The following is a 19,862-nucleotide window of genomic DNA, read 5'->3' as shown; positions in this document are numbered from 1 at the left end:
GACACACACACACAACACACATACACACAGTAATTATCTCTGAGAAGTAAGAATAGATGATTATTTCTTTAGTTACCTGAATTTTCCATTTTTCTGCAATTTAAAAATCAGAATCAAAGAATGACATTTTTTAAAAAAGAACCTTTTGATATAAAAGATTCTAAAACAATGAGCATCAACTTAGCTATTCTATCTTTATCCTAATCGGAGTCTTAGACTATTAAAGTGGCTATTGTTTTCATACATTGGTTTATAACCTTAAGACAATTTTTTAAATGAGGAAAAGAAAGTGATCTGGAAGTGATCAACAGTTTTGTTTAGCATGTTAACAATGAAAAAATAAGCATTATAAAGATCTCAGTTCAAAAATTTTGTAAGAAACCTGGAGAGGATTATGGCTGTAATGAAATTAGAAAAAATTCTACTTGAGACTAGACATTCTCTTTCTGAGCTGGAAGTTAAGAATGCTTTGTAGAGACACCTACCAACCCACATTTCCTTATATAGGCATTGTACAGAAGGAAAAAGGAAGACATTTTCTCATTTAGTTGTCCGTGAGTCAAAAAACCCTGAAGTCCTTTACAGTCCAGAACACGCAAATGTTAGCAATATTGATATCTTCCAGGGTCCTATGGCAAAGGGGGTGGCATACCAACCAAAACTTATCTCAGAAACATGAATTAAAGAACAAGAAAAGAAACTGAGGCTGATGAGTTAGGAGGGCAGAGAGAATACCCCACCTTATTTTTGCTTTCCCTTTGGAAAACGACAAGGGGTATAGAAACATGGAGAACCACAAGGACAAGGAGGAAAGAGGACAAGACTAAAGAACTGGAGTCTGAAAATGATGGGCATGATAACCAACTTAGGAAACATAAAACTACATCAAAATCCACTTCCCAAGCTGATGGTAGAAAAAACTGAGAACCATCCAGATTTGCACAGATTTGCACGGCAGAACACTTCAAAAGTCACAGGGAGCCCTGGAGCAGCACATACTGACATGGGGACAGGATTAGTGAGGAGGAAGAAGAGGTTGCTAAAATACAGAGGATCAGGGTGAAAGCTTTCTGAGAAGAAGGGAAGATTCCTAGAACCCCTCCTTCACCCCGCAGCTCCTTGGGTGCTTGCCCTTCCTTAACTCGAGCAGAAGTTGACTCTCCAAAAAGGACAGAGAGGAGGTCAGCACATGAGTCAACGCGAGGCCCAGCTGAAGGCCTGGGTGGGAAGGTAATAGACATACACACATACATACAGTTGATTCTCATTATTTGTGCTAGCTATGTTCCCTAAGTCCTGCGAGGACTAAATACTGACTGGCTTGTTACTCCCAGGGGAAATATAAAGTTAGATTCTTGTGAGCCTCTGGGTCACAATGTTTTTATTTAAAATTTTTTATTTTTATTTTTGTATATATATTTTTATTGAAGTATAGTCAGTTTACAATGTTGTGTCAATTACTGGTGTAGAGCATAATGCTTCAGTCATATGTGAACATACATATATTCATTTTTATATTCTTTTTCAGCATAAATTACAAGATATTGAATATAGTACGCTGTGCTATATAGTATGAACTACAAGTTTATCTATTTTATATATATTACTTAGTATCTGCAAATCTCAAACTCCAATTTATCCCTTCCCACCCCAACATTTTTATTAACCTATCAATACACAACCTTGTTTTGTCTTTCTCTTTAAAAGACACCTTGTTTAAATACATAGTTGATTCAGTAACACTGAATTCACAGCCAACAACACTGTAACTCATGCCTGCATGAATATTTAACAGACACATTTTCTCCGTAAGGCACATCACAGCCTTCCTGCTCTTAGAAACACTAGACAGCCCTTCAGCACTATGCTTGGGAGCCCTTTTAAACAGTTACATCACCAAGTGCAAAAATATGGAAACTATGGCACTAAATAGACTGTAAAAAAGACACCTGTTTGCAGCATGAGAGCTGAAAGAAGAGAGCATCAGCTCGATCTACCATAGCTGGGAACACGTGTGTTGGGTGACGACTTTTCAACTGCTACGTGCATGCCTGCAAGTAAAGTGGCATGAGTATTGATTCAGGGTTACAGATACTATTCAGTAGGCAAATTTGCAAACAGGGACTCCATGATTAATGAGGGTTAAGTGTATATGTATGTGGGTATACATATACACATATGCACATGAGTATGTATATAATCTAGTTGTTAATCTCACAGTGATGCTGAAAAGCAGAGAATTCCAACATCCACTTCCTCTTCTTGGCTCACAGAATTCTGCTTGCCAGACCCTTATTCTCAAGGCAGAATGAAAGCTTCCCTGGGAACATAACCACTCCAAGCAGAAAGAGATAAAGATACTGACATTGGGAAGATTCCCAAAAAGTTCACCTAGACTACCCTACAATAAAAGCTCAAAATCATCAAATGCTACTCATCCATTCAGTTTCCAGGGTTTTCTTCCTTCGATCTTAATCATGAACAAACAGGAATTTCCAAAGATCTGAGGAAAGTCTCTGGCATGTAAGCCCCAAATAAAAGAGAAATATAATGGAAAATTAAAGCTCTTAGAAATTCAAAGCCTAACAGGAGAAATGAAAACATCAATAGAAGGTTGGAAGATAGAATTAGGGAAGTCTCCCTGAAAGTAGAGTAAAATGGCATAGAAATGGAGAGAAACATAAGCAAATTAGAGTACCTTTCCAAAAGGTCCTTCTCCAAATAACTGGAGTACAAGAGAGAAAAGGAGAAAACACATGGAAGAAAATAGAAATAATTTAAAACTATTTCCAGAAGTGAAAGGACATGAACCTCCTCATTGAGAGGACCCAGATGAAAATAGACCCATAACAATAAATATTGTAAAATTTCAACACTGGAGACAGATGCTACTGACTTAGAGGGAAAAAAAAAGTAACATGCAAAGTATTACAAATCAGACTGGCTTCAGATTCACAAACAGTAAAAATGGATATGAAAAAAAATCCTCTAAACTTATGAGGGAAAATAATTTATAACCTACAGTTTTATACCCAGCCAAGCTATCAATCAAATATGGGGGTAGAATACATATTCAGACACGCAGCTTTCAAAAAATTTACATTCCATGTACCCTGTCTCAAGAATTACTGGAGGACAGGCTCCCACAACGAGATGAGTAAAAGGTCAGCAAACAGGCGATTCCACACAGGAGGGAGAGGAGGGGATTCCCAGGCTAACAGCTGGGCACCAGACCCAGAGAGCAACCAGTTCAGACTGGAGGAGTATGATGAAAGACATAGACATGCTGAAGGCTGTCACAACCTAGTACTCAGTGCTTTGTAACCTAAGGATAGTACGCCCTATATATATCTGGGTCTCATTCTGTTCTATGCTTGGCTTGTTCGACCAAGTTCCAGCTAAGTGCCTGCTCTCCCTTCATATTCTGATGCGATCTAGATCAGCTGAGGACACTCATTTCACTCCACAGGAAACTTAGGTACTGATCTCTTGAGTGATGGAGGGAGGTCACAGTGAGCACAGAAGCAGAAAACATAAAATGAGCATACAACCTCTAGGCATACTTTGGCAGGAGATCCAGGATGTCCAACTGCAGTGACTTGTGTTCCCAGGACTCACTCATCACCTTGCTCACTGACATCTCCACATGGGGCTCTTAAGAACTCTTGGGAGCTGAAGTCAGACTCTAACACTATTTGGCTCATCTTCTCAAGGATGCCTTGTTCAAATGGTAGCAAATACTGCCCTCATTGAGCTAATCTGTACTTCTCGGTTGCTCAAAATTTAACAGGATACTGTTTATAGAGATACCATGCAGGTGATAATTAATATGAAAGTCCAGATAGTTCATAAGAGTTACCCATTAAATTGAAATTCAGGATGAACCCAAGGTGGCTTCTATGTTATGAAGATTGGCCACAATTAAAACAGAAGGGCATTAGAATTTTTGCCTTCTTCTGAACTTTACCTGAAACAAGCTGGATAAAACACACTAATGTTCTGACACAACACTGTAAACTGACTATACTACAACAAATAATTTTTAAAAATACCGATGTCAACACATAGGAGAAAGCAACATAAAGGTACTGATTAATTTAACAGCAGTTACAGGATAGCTAAATTCTGTCCACCACCTGAGGTGACTGGATGACATCACAATGGAGGTGGGGATACAATGCATCACAGGTAATAGTCACCAACAGTAATAGCTCTTGATACTGTGACTTGTAAAGTTCTAAAGTATCTGAAAAGCGACTTTATACCAGTCATGGACAGTGCTTCAACAAAACAGGTCCTAAGATACAGCAGGCAGTCTTCATGATCTTGCCCGTCATGATGCCTTAGACCTTTCTGGCTAACATTGAATCTAGGTCCTTTTATTCCAAATTTAAGCAATTCTTTTCTGAAATGTCTTTCCCAACTATCCACTCATTTTTATACTGCTTAGTGATCATTTACTAAATGTCACGCTCTGTTCTAGACCCTGGGAATAAAGCAGTAAACAAAAATACCCTGCCTTGTGTGTCCTAGTGAAAGGAGACTGAAAAAACTGTCTCAGATGCCAGTAGATGCTATGGATAACACATAGGAGCATAAAGAATGCAGAGGAGGGATGTTTGCGCTATTTTTAAATACACGGTCAGGGAAAAGTTTACAGGGGAGGTGATAATTGGGTAGCATCTTTAAGGAAGGTTATTTACAGTAAGAGCACTTCAGGGGGAACAGCAAGTACTAAGATCCTCATTTAAAGTGGTACTTACCACAGTGACTTGGCATCGCTAGTTATATTTTGCTCCACACCCTCGGCCTCCTCAGACAATGTGGTCTCTGAAGGCAAACCTCTTTATTGCTTTGGACACCCAACATTTAGCATGGAGCTTATATTAAGTTCCAACCACTGTTTATTGATGACACAAATATTCCAAAATGTTATGAAATAATGCAAAATATTATGTAAGCATTTTTTCTCCAGAAAAAAAATCAAGATCTTTAAATTTGGAGGATGATCAGCCAAAACCACTGTAGGCTCTATTACCAAGACTAGTAGCTTATAGTCACATTCTCTTAGTTGCAAAATACACATGTTGATTTAAACCATTTGGGTCAAGTGCAGTGAAATTAGAAGCTTCGAAGATGGAATGTGAATAGCACCAAGTCAAAGTAACACTCCGAGTCTACAAGATTCTTGCTGATTTTAAGAACTTTCAATTGAGATACCTACCAAAATAAATGGACCTTCTCTTTAGAGCTCAGTGTATTCTAAACACTAACATAAACCATCATCGGGCCTTGCTTCTGCAGGTTGGCATTTAAATACACTTTCCAGGATTCTACTTCTGTAATGACCAGCTCTTCAGCCAAGTTTTTTGTATCAATGTTGGGCGAGTACCTAATGCTCCCATTTTTAACAACTCTTTAAAAAATTCTACAGTGATTACTTAGATTTAGAATTGACAGCACGTAAAACAAGATAACACCTACCAGCTTAGGAAAAGCCAAAATCAAATGAATTATAGACAAAGACACTTCCTAAAAATTTAGGTATCAATGCAGCTTACCTGCTAAAAATGGTTCTTCCTCAATCATTCTGTACCCAACTCAGACCAACAGTATCCACAGATTTTTTTCAGAACACTCCAGATGACAACACATCAGTCACGGATGGACACATGAACAGGGGTCACTAACAACTTGTCTGCTGCAAGAAAGTCACAGTTTACCTAATAATTAACAATTGTGATGGTATCATTGCTTGAGCCTTGAAAAAGTTAAGAAGTTAAAAAAATCCCATCAAAAAACAGGGAAAGTTTTCAACTATGTATTTTAATCAAGTATGAATCGTTCCAAGCATTAAATAATGTTGAAAAGTCAAACTTTCTAGTTTAAACTGAAGTAAGTATTTCTGATTTTGAGCCAGGTACTCACTGAAGCCAAGGAAGTTTTCTTGATTATTTCTTCCATTCTGTTTCCTGTCTTCACTGTTCCTAAATTCCAAAAGCCAAGTCAGGCAATAACTGAGTCCCAACAACCTCGATACTGTTTTACCATCCTTTTGAAATAACCCTTTGCATACCGCAAGGGGAAACTTAGCTTCCTACCAGTGGAACTTGCTCAGGGAAATGCTTCTTAACACTCTCTTCAAGACTGCATTTAACACTGTCACTTTTCTACACACAGCAAATCAAACCACTTAACTCTCGAAAAGGAGTGGAGAGGTTTCAAAGAAATATTTGAGAACATCTGCAAAAGGCAAGTGGGACAACTACACAAACAAGTGAAGAACACACCAATTCCATGGAAGTTACGAAGACATTTTCCTTTAATTTATCCAAACATTTCATATTCATGAAGTCATTTATTTTAGAGCAAACCTAAGCCTATATTACATTTTAAAATATTACAATATTTACAAGACAGTTGGTGGACAAAATTTGCTGGTATAAATACAAGTATTGTACTATTTTCAATACCTGCCAGTAAAAGTGGCAGATGAAATAGTTTTGTCTCTTTGAAGATTCTCATTCATTACTGACCATCCCCTAAATGGGGAATGCACCTTGTCCTAAATGTTCCACTGTCACAGCTTTAGACCCACAACGTTCTTCTTCAAGTTCAGCAGCTCTTTCTCCTGCCTTCTTTTCTCCAGTTGGAAGGCTAATTTGTTAGCTTTCTTCTCCACTCTCCGTTCCTGTGCAAGAACAGGTTTGTGTTACTCAAATCTTCACACTAATGCAGACTAACTTTACAAAGGAAAATTCCCATGATCTCCCCCTTCACCAGCTCTTTGGAAATCTCACGTCTGAGAAAGGTACTTCACCTTGCGCTCTTCTCTTATAGCTTGCTTTCTTGCTCTTTTATCTTCTTTGCTTTCATTTTTAGAACGTGGTTGGGTTGACACCTTAGGAAGATCACTGTCATTAATCATCTGCATTCGTTCAACTTGCTTTGCTGTGAGTCCTTTTTTAGGTAAGACATTGAGAGGTATTCCTGTTTTAGAAGACAGCTGGATTTGTTTCGGCTGAAATGAAGATAAAATACACTAGGGTTATTTTCGATTCCTATTAAAAAACAGCTCACAAACAGCACATTGTTGTTGCTTTTCACAATGGTGTATGAGCCACAAAAGGGTAAAGCTACTATAAGAAAATAATCTGTACACTCCATTTTATGCATTGCATATTTAAAATAGTTCAGGACAAAAGGACTTACCTTTGGTTGATACTTGATAAGCTGCGGATGGTTATATAAATTTGAGTATGTACCTTAAAAAACACACACACACAGATCATATATCAATAATGTATCAATAAGTACACTTTCAATTCAGCAGAACATTACTAAGTTCCTATTCCTAGTCTATCCCTGACTTTAGTGTTTTCATAGTTCAAAATAACAATGGAGTCCCTTTTATGTTTTAAAATTATTTACAACTCAGTAATAGAAATATTACTTTTTCTAAATTGTTTTCACGAAATACATACTTTTTCAAAAAGTTGATGTACCCAATACTTTAAAATTACTATCACACTTCCAGCAGTAAAACGGACACTAAGATACTTACTACAAATAGATTCACAATCCCACTTCTCTTTGGCTTCTTCAAGAACTACAGTAACAATCTCTTCCTCCTCAGACCCACTGAGTTCATTCATTGGCAGGTCCTGATCCTCGAAGGGTTCAAGAGTATTCAGTTTTACACAACTTTTGGTTGAGTTTCAAAAATGAAGATAGAGGAGGGAAAAAAACCACGACCCATTATTACACTGTTACTAAAACTGCACTTAAAGAGCTAAGGAAACAACTGCATTTCTGTAAATCCACAGACTCATTTGCCCCATCTGTCACTTCTTGTTAAAATTAGCTCTACTCAGCCTTCCCCCTTCCGCACAGAAGATTTTGGACATTCATTCTGCTGACGGGGAGGAAAAATCTTATCTGCATCTTTGCAACGTTATAACACATTAAACAAGATGGTGGCTCTTCTACAGCATGATCTTTTCTTAAAGCCTCGAACAGCATTAGCCCATCTGCCTCTCCAAAGTATTCAGATTCACTCCAAGAATGTACCCTTGTCCTACTCTAAGATCTACATATGACAGTGATCATGGAACATCAGAACTTTTTAGCAGATGTAAACACCTCATTAGTTTCCCTCAGAGAAATCACTCTGATGTGAATGATAACTGACCAAGTATTTGGCTGGAAAGTTACGCTAATTCAGCTGGGGAGACAAATTCTCATCTACTTCTCAGAATACTTTTTCAGGAAAATGAAGAGTGTGTGTACTCAGAAGTCAGAACAATTCTTCAGCCAAAAAGGCCAGAAGAACCATCTCATTCTCCAAGTGGAATGTGACCTTGTACTCTGATCCTCAGTTGTTACCATGACTCTTAGGTCAAAGCTATAGACAAAGTGGTTCTCAGTTATGTTCCCACCCACTGATATATTCAGCTTCAGAACTTGTAATATCAAACTGAGCTGAAAGTTAAGGAAACTCCATCATTTTCTAAATATGAATTCTGACTGGGTGATTTTCTAGATTCAGCTGTATGATTACAGATTTTATGAAAAAAGCAAGTAAACCAGGAAGTCACCATACTTCTCTGCCTTCTCTTTATAGTAGTCGTTCAAAACTTCCTCTAAACGACTGCTGTCCACTTGAATGGAACCTTCCAATTCAGCATTATCCAGAGCTCCAATTTCATCATCATCATATTGCTCATAAAACTTGAATATAAAGAGAAAAGATAACATGAAGAATGAATCTGTTCATTAAGACTACAGCATTTAAATGTTATTTTTACATTTATTTTACTCCTGTACAATATTTAAGCACTACCATGAGATCACAACTACCATTAAAGTAGTAGCAGGGACTTAGCACCATAATAATACGATGTGGAAGACATTCTACTCAGCACTCTAAGACCGACATTTAGACTGAAAATAGGCTGCCATTTAATAACAAAATCACCACTGACAAAACAAAAACACAACCTACAGAATGGGAGAAACTTTGCAAATGATATGACCAATAAGGAGTTAATATCCAAAATATATAATCAGCTCATATAACTCAACATCAAAAAAAAGAGAACTCAATTAAAAAATGGGCAGAAGACTTGAACAGACATTGGGGGGGATTAGTTTTATTTCTTTGTTTGTTTATTATTTAAATGGAGACACTGGGGATTGAACCCGGGACTCTGTGCATGCTAGGCACACACTCTACCACTGAGCTGTACCCGCCCCTCACGCTGAACAGGCATTTTTCCAAAGAGGACATGAATATGGCCAACAGGCACATGAAAAGAGGTTCAACATCACAAATCATCAGGGAAATACGAACCAAAACCACAATGAGGTATCACCTCACACCTGTCAGAATGGCTATCATCAAAAAGAACACAAAATACACACGTTAGCAAGGATGTGGGGAAAATGGAGCCCTCCTACACTGCTGATAGGAATGTAAACTGGTGCAACCACTGTGGAAAACAGTATGGAGGTTTCTCAAAAAACTGAAAATAGAGCTATCACATGACCCAGCAATTATGGAACTATCTGAAACAAAATCACTAATTCAAAAAGATATGTTCACCCCAATATTCACAGCAGCATTACAGTTACAACTGCCAAGACATGGAAGCAACCTAAGTGTCCATCAACAGATGAATGGATAAAGAAAAAAATCTTGTAAATATACACAATGAAATACTACCCAGTCATTAAAAAGAATGAAATTTTGCCATTTGCAACAACATGGATGGACCTGGAGAGTATTATGCTAAATGAAGTAAGTCAGACACAGAAAAACAAATACTGCATGGTATCACTTATATGTGGAATCTAAAAAACACAACAAACTAGTGAATATAACAAAGAAGCAGACTCAAAGATATAGAGAACAAGCTAGTTGTTACCAGTGTGGAGAGGGAAGGGGGTGGGGGCAGTTTAGGGGCTAGGGGTTAAGAGGTACAAACTACTAGGTACAAAAGGAGCTGCAGGAATATACTGTACTACACAGGGAACACAGTCAACATTTTTATAATACCTATAAATGGAGTTGTGAATCACTATTACACACCAGTAACTTACATAATATTGTACTATACTTCAATTAAAAAAAGGAAAATGAAAGGCAGTTATTTTGTTCGGCATAGAGAACAAAACGCTAGGCAGAAGTCTTTACCTCAGAATGTTTCAGATACTTTTTTTTAAAACATTTTTTATTTTTGGGGGGGTAATTAGGTTTACTTATTTATTTTTAGAGGAGGTACTGGGGATTGAACCCAGGACCTTGTGTATGCTAAGCGTGCGCTCTACAATTTGAGCTATAACCTCCCCCACAGATACTTTCAAATTCATTGCTTGTGCAAGCTAAAAGATCGTGTAACTAAGCAGCCTCCTGTTAATGCAGACATTTCATTCTTCTTTAGATGATGTTTACTGGATTATTCAAATGTGGTTAACACTGTTAGACTTTGTAAAAGAACAAGTAGGGGATGATGAAACTATTTAAAAGCGAGGTTATTAGTAACAGTTTCCCTATCTCTTGGAGAGAAGAGGGAAATCAGTACTCAGTGAAAAGGCAGTAATGTCAGAACCTTTATCTCAGATTCACCTTGAAGGAATTCATTCATCATTTACTCAACAGTCTGTACTCCTGCCATATGCCAGACACCACTTTAGGCCCCTGAGATATATCAGTGAGGAAAACACTCAAAAGATCGGAAAAAAAGAATTTTGTTTATGCTCAGGCTGATGCTTGAAGAAAATAGCAGACTCTTAGGTGACTGTGATCAGGGAGATTCAGAATCAAAATATCTGAACCCCAAGAGGAAAGTCAGGAGGTCTGATCAGCCACCTTCTTCTTTTGACTTGTAAGAATTACTTTCCAGAATTAAAACTGGGGTGCTTTTATGGTCTGTTTTAATAAAAGACATGGGCTGTTTCTCATGCTGAAAGTTCTAGCTCTGGGTTCCAATCTTACATAAAATGTACTAGGAACTAGCATTACAAGGCCCATTACTTGGGGACCTTACCTTCTCAAATCTCTCATCATGTAGGGTCAACTGCTCATTTCTCCTCATGACCGAGGACGTCATAGAATACTCAGTAAAGCGACTTTTCGTTTCCTCTTCCCAGAACAAGTGACTTGCCGCTGCCCCAAGAGGCTTTCCAGGGGCAGACATATCCTCCTCCGATGAGCCTGCAGGGTCATGGTTATCGTCATCACTACCTCCTTCCTTGTCATCATCCACATCTTCCCACTCACTGTCATCTTCGGCCTCAGATTTCCTAAAGTCAGAGCCATAAATTAACTGTCAAAACAACTTGAAAAACAACAGAACCAAATGACTTTACACAAGTAAAATCTGAGGGTATTTCAGGGAGGATTTTTGCTTAGGCAGGAACAGCTGTGCTGCTTGATCCGTCTGGTTTGGTTGGAAAAGTAATGAACTAGTAATCAAGCAACTTGGACTTTAGCCCCATCTATCGATGGTTTGTAAAGACCTCAAGTATCACATTTTCTCCTCCAAAATCAGAAGCCTCCGACTAAATGCTCTCACAGGTCTCTTCCAATTATAACATCTAATGGTCACTATTCTATGGAAGAAACAACAGTCAGGTCATTCCTGCTTCAAAACAAACCACACATACTGTATCTCCATTCCCTCTTCCTCTTCTGTTGGCTTATTGGCCTGAAGAATAAAATCATCTTCAAGCAGATTATCTGGATTATCAAAATCAAAATCATCGTCAAGAGCTGCGACAATGTCAGGATCAAAATCCAGCCGAGGTCCTGGAGGGAAAACAAAAATTGAATCATAATTCCAAGAAAGCATGGCTCCTTTACTTCACTAACATAATCTGAGTAGCTATTATATGCCAGATTCTATGTATATATTGAGGATAAAAGAATGCTTAAAAACTTTAAGAAAAAAAAAACTTTAAGAAGTTCAGTTCAGTGAAGAATAGACATAAAAATGGACAACTCCAAGAAAAGCAAAAAAAGAATAAAACCCCTCTGGTTTCAATACCCACTGGTAAAAATTTTGATTACAGATCTATAATATTAAGCTGTGTCTATTTAGCAAAATTCAAAGCTTTTAACCACTGGAAGAAATTGGGCTTTAAATTCACCTGTCAGGAATTAATTCTCCCCTGTTAGAAGTATTTGTAGCCTGTTAAACTTTTGTCTTTCAGACTATGAGATTTTAATAAATCACAACCTGTTTCTTTAGCCATGTTCCTCTATATGTAAAAATACTAGAGTCCAAGAAAAACTTTCAAGTTCAAACCTGTGAAGTGACATGGCTTCCAACACCCTTCAGGACGTGGCCACTGCCTGACACTCCGCCTCATTTCGTATTAATCCTTACCCTTCATTCCAAGCATGCTAACAGGAGTGCAGGTTTCCACATTCATGTTCTCTTGCTTTTGCACATACAGTTTCCTGTCTGGAATATCCTTGACTCTCCACACCACCCTCCTCCATCCACCTGCCTGAGTTCTACCTAAGAAATCACTAGACATCGTTTCCTCTAGAGACACCTTGCACAACTCTCCCAGACTAGATTTGGTGCCTCACCACTATTTATTCACTTGTACTATAATCTTAATTTCCCATTTATTGTCTATCTTTCCCAACTGATGGTAAATTCCTTGAGATCAGGGGTTTCGCTTTGCTTTGATTTAACCCAAGATCCAATTATAACAGCAACTCAAAAATCTGTAGGATGAATTAATAAATGCCACATGGCAAGTGTTAACCAATAATTAAGGCAATTTAGTAAGAAATATCAGCCACCACTTCCGTGGACTTCCCTGTTTGTTCTAAAATAGTGTTAGTACTACCAAAACAACAACAACAACAAAAACCCAAACATAATTTTTTGGTGTATCTGGAATAAATGGCAAAATGGACTTCCATAAAACACTTTTATCCTCTTGGGAGCAACTCTGAAAGCTAACAAATTAGGTATTTTCAAGACTGCACTATACGTATGTAAGGCTAATTGAGCATCACTGTTTCCTTTGTAAGAAGTTAGATCAAGGCCAAAATTCTACTAGATTACCAAAAATCATTTTCCCACTTTCCTCTCCAAATAGGAACTTCAAAGACTAAGAATTTCATGGCAATAAAAGAAAAGGATGCTGACCTTCCTAATGATCTGTAATCTGAATTCAGACACATCAAAATTGTTTCAACACTTTATTAGGGACAAAAGATTCAATACCATTACTATGTTTCTTTCTGCGAAACACAGCTCTATCCACCGGAAAAGTTAAAGAAATTATACACACCTGAAACAGGAGCTGCTTTATTCAGCAATCCAACATCTTCTTCAAACTCTGACGCAAATACTGATGAAGGTAACTTAATCCCGGTGGTCTTGAGAAGGAAGTTACACAGCAGTTAGGTTTATTTAGAAATACTCCTGATCTACCATACTATACTGGGTTGAGGTGCCTTCCAAAATTCATGTCTACCCAGAAGCTCAGCATGTGGTCTAATTCGGAAATAGGTCCCTCACAGATGTAATCAGTTAAGATGAGAAGACAGTGGATTATGGCGGAGCCTAATCCAATGACTGCTGTGTCCTGATAAAGAGGCCACGTGGAGACAGGAAGGCAGTGAGGGTGGAGGCAGACTGGAGTGCTGCATTTACAAGCCACAGAATATGAAGGACTGCTGGCCACCACCAGAAGCTGGGAGACAGGCATGAACAGATTCTTCTTGTGAGGCCCTGAAAAGGAACAACCTTGCTGAAAACTTGATTTCAGACTTCTGGCCTCCAGAACTGTGAGAGAATACGTTTCTGCTGTTTTAAGCCACCCAGTGGTAATTTGTGGTAATTTGTTATGGCAGTCCTAAGACACTAATGAACTACATTCTGCATTATCTCACCTGTGCTCCAGTCATACATTTTAAACACCTATATCCCACCATTATCTCAAAAACAACCGCCCTGCAGTACTTAACAAAGCTTTCTCCAGTACATTATTCCACCTAGCCCTTATAACCCCGAGTTATCAGCATGTTTAACTAAAACAAAAGCTAAGAAAGGTTAAATGGCATGCCTGCCTGAAGCTAGTTAAGTGAGGTTCTGGGATTCAAATCCAGATCTCTTTGACTCCATTCTCAAGTTTCACAACAAAACTAACCTTTTCCCACTTAAACCAGAAGTAACATCTAATCTGTAGTAATGGCGCAGCCCTTAAGACTGGCTGTCTTAAATCCTAGGGTGGTACTAAATCATTTCTATCCCAAATTCCTCTGAACGCTTGTCTACACAGTGCTTTCACACCTGTCTCCTGGGCACCACTTTCCTCCCGGTTAACCAAGACAAAGATGACCACCACTGCTGCTTACTTAGTCTACACCTAGGCTGACCCTCCTATTACTGCCACATTAAAACTCCTTTACGTTTTATAATATGACCTTCCCAAACTTTTAACAGGTTTTTTCACTCCTGATTTTCAAGGCTCTGTAAAATCAAGGCCTACTCTACGCATCCAGACTTCTTACTGTTACCTGATAATGCAACCTCCATGTAAATCAAGTCCAGTTCCTTACATGAATCCAGAAAAATTCAGATAAATATATGGAGCGCACATGTTCTGGACACTATGACCCACAATACTCCCTCATGTCCCTTCTTTCTGACTGGACTGGTCCCTCTTCTCTCTTCAACAGAACCTACCCTTTCAGTGGCCAGCTCAGTCCCTTCCTTCTCCATGATGCATGTCTTGATTACCGTTCTGGAACTTTCCTTTAGGTGAACTCCCTGCATTATTTACACCATACAATCTACTTCAACAGGCTCTGGCACATATTTTCTGACTGGTCCCTAAGCTTTAATTTCATCTTTTCAACCAAACAGTTGATAATGTCATGCTCTCTGCCTCTGTGGACCTCACTGCCACCCCGTCCTCAGTCTAGCAGCAGGCTTGGAGTGAAGCTGGACACGCTCACTGGCTCCCGGAGGGCATGCTGAAATGAGGAGCATGTGTGCATACCTAGTGAGCTGATTCGGTTTCCAAAATGGAGTTTTTCGGTGGCATAAATGTGGGCAAAGATCTGGTCTCTGCTGTAGAATCTTATTTTCAAACAGCTTTACTGAGATAAAGTTCATACACCATACAATTCAACCACTTAAAGTGCACAATTGAATGATTTTGGGCACTTATCACACGATCAATTTTTAAGTTATGGTAAACTATGTTTTCTTAAAGATCCTCTTTGTGATTATTTGTCCTTGGAATCTGGGGTTTTATAAAAAACAGGAGGATAAGCTTGTGCTTAATCAATTATCTTTGGAGACATTTTTAAAATCGAAAAAACAGTCAGAATCATATACACAACTAGAGTTTAGATAGTGATTACTTTTTTTTTTTAAAGGGGACTGTAATTTTGTTCGTCACTGCAGTGGTTCTGAATTACCAGGAGTTTGCCCAACTGCTTCCCAATGTGGCGGCACCTGCTTTCCTCCAAGTGAAAACCACGGGCTGCCTGAGCAGTCCGAATTTCTCTACTGCCCTTCTGCACAGCTTTGCTGTTCTTAGGGCATATTCAATTATTTTTGGTTCACTCAATTTTGGTGGTTTGTTACAAATTACTTTAAAGTCAAAGAAACACATGGGATGCGTCCGTATTTTTGCATCACGTTACAGAAAATCAGTGGCACTTGTTTTTAAACTTAATTCAGTCAAATATCCCCAACGAGCCTTAATCTGTTTAAAAAAAAAGCCAATTAGATAGTGACTATTTTTACCCAAAATGAATTAAGAGGTAAAAGCTAATCCTGTACTGGCCAATACAATTTAGCCAGAAGAACACTGGGACTTTATTAAAACTTTTCTCACTATGTAAGATAAAGAAGTTGTGCCACTACTGGACCACCTCCCCGCCCTCAATGGGTTGTAGAAAGAAGTAAGTCAAATAAGACTCATATTCTCCTACTGATATACTAGCCTTGGGGAAGGAAGTGTAGAGAAGTAGGTTGTGTTATGATAGAGATGTGGTAGTCAGGTGTGTGGCCTTGCAAGAGAGCTATGAGCTAGTGAGTGCAGTCACTACCTCTTTCTTTGGTATGACACCCTGAGACCTAACCCTCTTGACTTTCCTTAAGCAACAAATAAGGACTGGAGGAGCTATGATCACATCTCCCCCAAGAAAAAGAATGTCTAGATCATGACAGGACTGGAGAATGAGAAGCAGAGGAAATTGGTGCCTTTTTATCTCTTCTCTTTTGTCAATAAGCCCAATATATTATTAATGCCTTCCTTTTTAAACTGCCAAGTGATATGAAAGTTTCACAGGGAAATTTACCCTACACCAACACTAAACTGAAAATAAGATAACAAAGACATGCAACATGGGCATCCTTAACAGAAATGGGGGGAAAACAGAACTTGAATTAGCAGCTCTAATTTCATATAAACATGTGCTCTCATTTGTACTTAAAAGATAAAGTATTAAAGTGGATTGCAATTTTGTTGAGAAGAGTAACAAGAATTTCATTACAATCTGTTGCTCTATTCTCGCTCACGGCCAGCCTGCAGCTTTTACAAGCATTAAAGATGTGGACACTGCACAGAAGTTAAGTCTATCTTACAAGAGAGTTTATGATGCTGAGACAGTTAAGCTCTTAACATACAAAATGTCAGCTGCTCTTCTGTTGCAAAGTGGTATCTAACATGACCATATCTATTCATCAGCAGTTCTAATCCTGTCAAAAACTGTTACTTTTGACAAGCAGAGAACAGGCAGCCTACTCCCTCCTGATAGGATGTACGGGCACACACATACCCACCTTCACGTGAAGGCATGGCTTATCTTTGTGCTCTTCAGACTGATACCATTTCTTGCCCCAGTTATCCTTATTTAAAAATGGTGGTTTCTTCACTCACCAACCACTTCCCCACCCCCCAACACACACACTCTCACTTAAATTGCTAAAAAGCCTTACTGAAATTACTAAAGTTTCTTCTTCCTCGTCTCTCCTGCTTGGTGCACTGAAGGTGCTTGTGGGAACAAGCTCCGAGGGCCCAGACGTTTCCTTCAGGTGCTGCAGGTAGTCATAGTCATCATCAAAGAACACTCCGTACTTCCTCTGTTCTGCTCGCCTTTCTTCATCTCTTATCTAGGATAGTAAACAAAACGGAATTTCTACCTATTCCAAGGATAAGGTACAGGAACCTTCCAATGAGCACAGGTTTCAGAACAGGGGGCAGATGGCCCATGAATACTCTGGCTGATAGGAATGAGACAAAGAATTCTTGACAAACTCTGGAAACACAGAACACCACATAAAATTAAAATGGAATGAAAACAATTTCTCCTTCCATGAGACATTTCTGTGCAACAATTCAAGCAAGAAACACACACACACTCTGTTTTATCATGTACGTGGAGGATTAGAAGACTAGGGAACACTGAAAGGCAAGTACATTTCTTGTATTTCTATGCAAAGAAATTTCTCAATGTACAACACAAATTGACTTTACTTAAGAGCTAAATATGGCCACTGTTTCCGAACACTTCCTTTCACTTTATTCACATTTAACAAGTATACTCTGAAGGGTAATTACCAAATCAACCTTTTAAAGGCTCCCTGGCATCTTCTAAAGCTAACTCATGCGTTTTAAATCTCATGAGATGACCAGGAGGCAAAATGCAGTCTGGGGTTACGAAATGGCAGGATCTTAAGAAAGCTGAAACTTAGCATATGGTTTTGCTGTAAATAACATCATGCAGCTTTGCTGCTGCTGGCTTAGCAAATATTTTCCATGACTCTACAAGATTTGCTCATTTCAACATCTCCAATAAAGATACATTATCTTCTAAGTCAAAACAAATATGTGTCATATAAAAATGAACATGTTCAGAAAATTAAACAGATACTGTGTCCCAGAAGATCAGTTATCCGAGAATGGCAGGTGGTTAACTGGTTTTAATTTATTAAAAATCATCAACAGTCCACCTACAAACTTAGTGGCTATAGCACAGGACCTACCTTCTGTGTAGGCAACAGAACCCTCTGGGGTGCGGTCTCATCTGCTGCTAAAGGATCTCGTTGGCTCCGGTGGACCAGGTGAAAAGATACAGCTTTCTTCTTTTCTATAAAGGGCTTTTTCTTCCTGTGAGGCTTCAAAGAAACAATAAGAATAACAAAATAAATCAGAACAACAACAACAACAACAACAGCAATGAACGTCATAATCCACATAGACATCTTCAATAAGTTATGTGAAAGATCAACAGATTTTTATAACCTGCACTTCCAAGGCAGGCACTATCAACTGTGTTCAATAAATATAAAAATAATAAAACAAAAAATTACTACCTTCCTTCAACAAACATTTGGAGGCACCTACTCTGTGCCAGACCCTGTTACAGGAGCTGAGAATACAGCGGGAAAGTCAAAGTTCCCATTCTCAGCAAGGAAATCTCCAAGAACAAGATTTCAGGTAAAAACAATACAACAAAACACAGTGATGTGCAAATGGCTAAAGAGTTACTTCAGGCTGGGTGCTCCGAGAAGGTCCCTGACAGGCTGAACCAGGGTGACAGGCGCCTGCCACAGGAAAATCTGGGGAAGGCAGTTCCAAGCAGCGTACACACTTTACATACCAGCTATTAATGAAACCACGGCACAACAGCTTAAATTGAAGAGTCATCATCCTTTCCACGTTTTCATTTCACTACGCAACGCTGATTTTCTAAACTGAGAAGGCATCATCCCAGCTGTGTAAGACGCCTTGCTTCTGGCCCAACCTTAGACTCTCCCTTTCCCGGAGCAAACAGAAGGGCAGACACCTGACACTGCTACTTCTGTAAGGACGAGCAGCTCCCTCTCCGCCAGACCCCATGCGGCACAGGGTGGTGCATCTGGCGTCATGTCAAAGGCTTTTAGGCTTCTCGGGGTGAAGGGTAGGCCATTCTCTTCTGTCTGCTCCCCAGGGAGGCTTGGCCGTGGGAGACCCACTCTACACTGAGGGTGACCCATTCAGAGGCACTGGGCCTCATGCCGCCTCCCTTCGCCCTCGGATCAGCCCTCCCTGTCCCAGGCCGCGGCAGTCACCGGCACCAGAGGATCCCGCCTGAGAGCGCCCCGCCCCGAGACAGCGAGGCCTGCTTACCATGCTGTAGTGGCGCCGCGCTCACCCCAAAGAGGCGACCGCACTCTCCCAGCCCCAGAAGGTGACACGGCACGCTCCGAAAGCCGCCGACCTGCAGCTCTCAGCCGCGTCTTTGCGGCTCGCTACACGTGAAGCCCCGGGAACCGGCCGGGAAGTCACGGCGCAGTCCCTGGAAATGGACCAATCGCCGAAGAGCTGAAGGGTCGCAAGCGGAAGTTATGCAAAGCTCTCGCCGTCTCAACGATCGCGAGATACTACTGGGAGGTGGGGCTGTCCCCGCCCCCGAGGGGGCGGAGCTTTTCTAGTCAATTGAAGCAGCCGAGGAAGGGAGTTGCGGGCTCCTGTGGGGCGGTGGGGCGCGAGGCGGGGGTCGCAGTTTATGGGAGAACGTGCCTTTATAGCGCCCTCTACCGAGGACAGAAGCCACGAATCTAGCATCCCCGTTGACAATTGTATCTCCTGCCTATTCCCAACCTTACACAAAACCAAACACACAAATAAACCGTGTACACAGAAGGAAGGTGGCCACCCTCCTGGGTCACCGAGGTTTAAGGTTCCCTCTCTTTTGGGAGGCGCAGAGCTGGTTGCCTCTGCAACGGAGGGTCCTGGGGCTTTGCTGTTCTAGGCTGCACCAGGCTTAATCAGGTCTTTAATTTCCGTTTGATGAACTGCCTTCAAACATCCGGTTAACCCCCCGCTGGACTCTA

At 39.9% G+C, this 19,862-nt stretch overlaps 2 protein-coding genes across 3 annotated transcripts in view; both read right to left on the bottom strand.

Moving 5' to 3' along the window:
• Positions 1 to 5,683, bottom strand: part of ZC2HC1B (zinc finger C2HC-type containing 1B) — a 33,059-nt gene extending 27,376 nt beyond the window's left edge. Inside the window, exon 1 of one of the 2 annotated variants that reach the window (XM_031679994.2) lies at positions 5,562 to 5,683. In XM_031679994.2, the coding sequence (XP_031535854.1) occupies positions 5,562 to 5,589 (28 nt within the window). In that variant the 5' untranslated portion in view covers positions 5,590 to 5,683. Of the gene's footprint in view, positions 1 to 4,763; positions 4,844 to 5,561 lie in introns of those variants that run through there. The other variant, XM_031679995.2, reaches the window with a different exon arrangement.
• A 617-nt stretch (positions 5,684 to 6,300) lies between these two features.
• On the bottom strand, positions 6,301 to 19,339 carry LTV1 (LTV1 ribosome biogenesis factor). Its single transcript, XM_015247209.3, has 11 exons — positions 19,156 to 19,339; positions 18,030 to 18,161; positions 16,983 to 17,156; positions 13,315 to 13,402; positions 11,668 to 11,809; positions 11,049 to 11,304; positions 8,603 to 8,730; positions 7,565 to 7,704; positions 7,213 to 7,265; positions 6,821 to 7,021; positions 6,301 to 6,691 (listed from the first exon to the last, which is right to left on the bottom strand). The coding sequence occupies exons 1-11, from the start codon at positions 19,156 to 19,158 to the stop codon at positions 6,581 to 6,583; spliced, it is 1,428 nt and encodes a 475-aa protein (XP_015102695.1). The 5' UTR covers positions 19,159 to 19,339; the 3' UTR covers positions 6,301 to 6,580.
• Between the last annotated feature and the right edge of the window lie 523 nt (positions 19,340 to 19,862).

The sequence above is a fragment of the Vicugna pacos genome, chromosome 8 (assembly GCF_048564905.1).
Source record: "Vicugna pacos chromosome 8, VicPac4, whole genome shotgun sequence".
Lineage (NCBI taxonomy): Eukaryota > Metazoa > Chordata > Mammalia > Artiodactyla > Camelidae > Vicugna > Vicugna pacos.
This window is presented reverse-complemented; position numbering and strand designations above follow the sequence as displayed.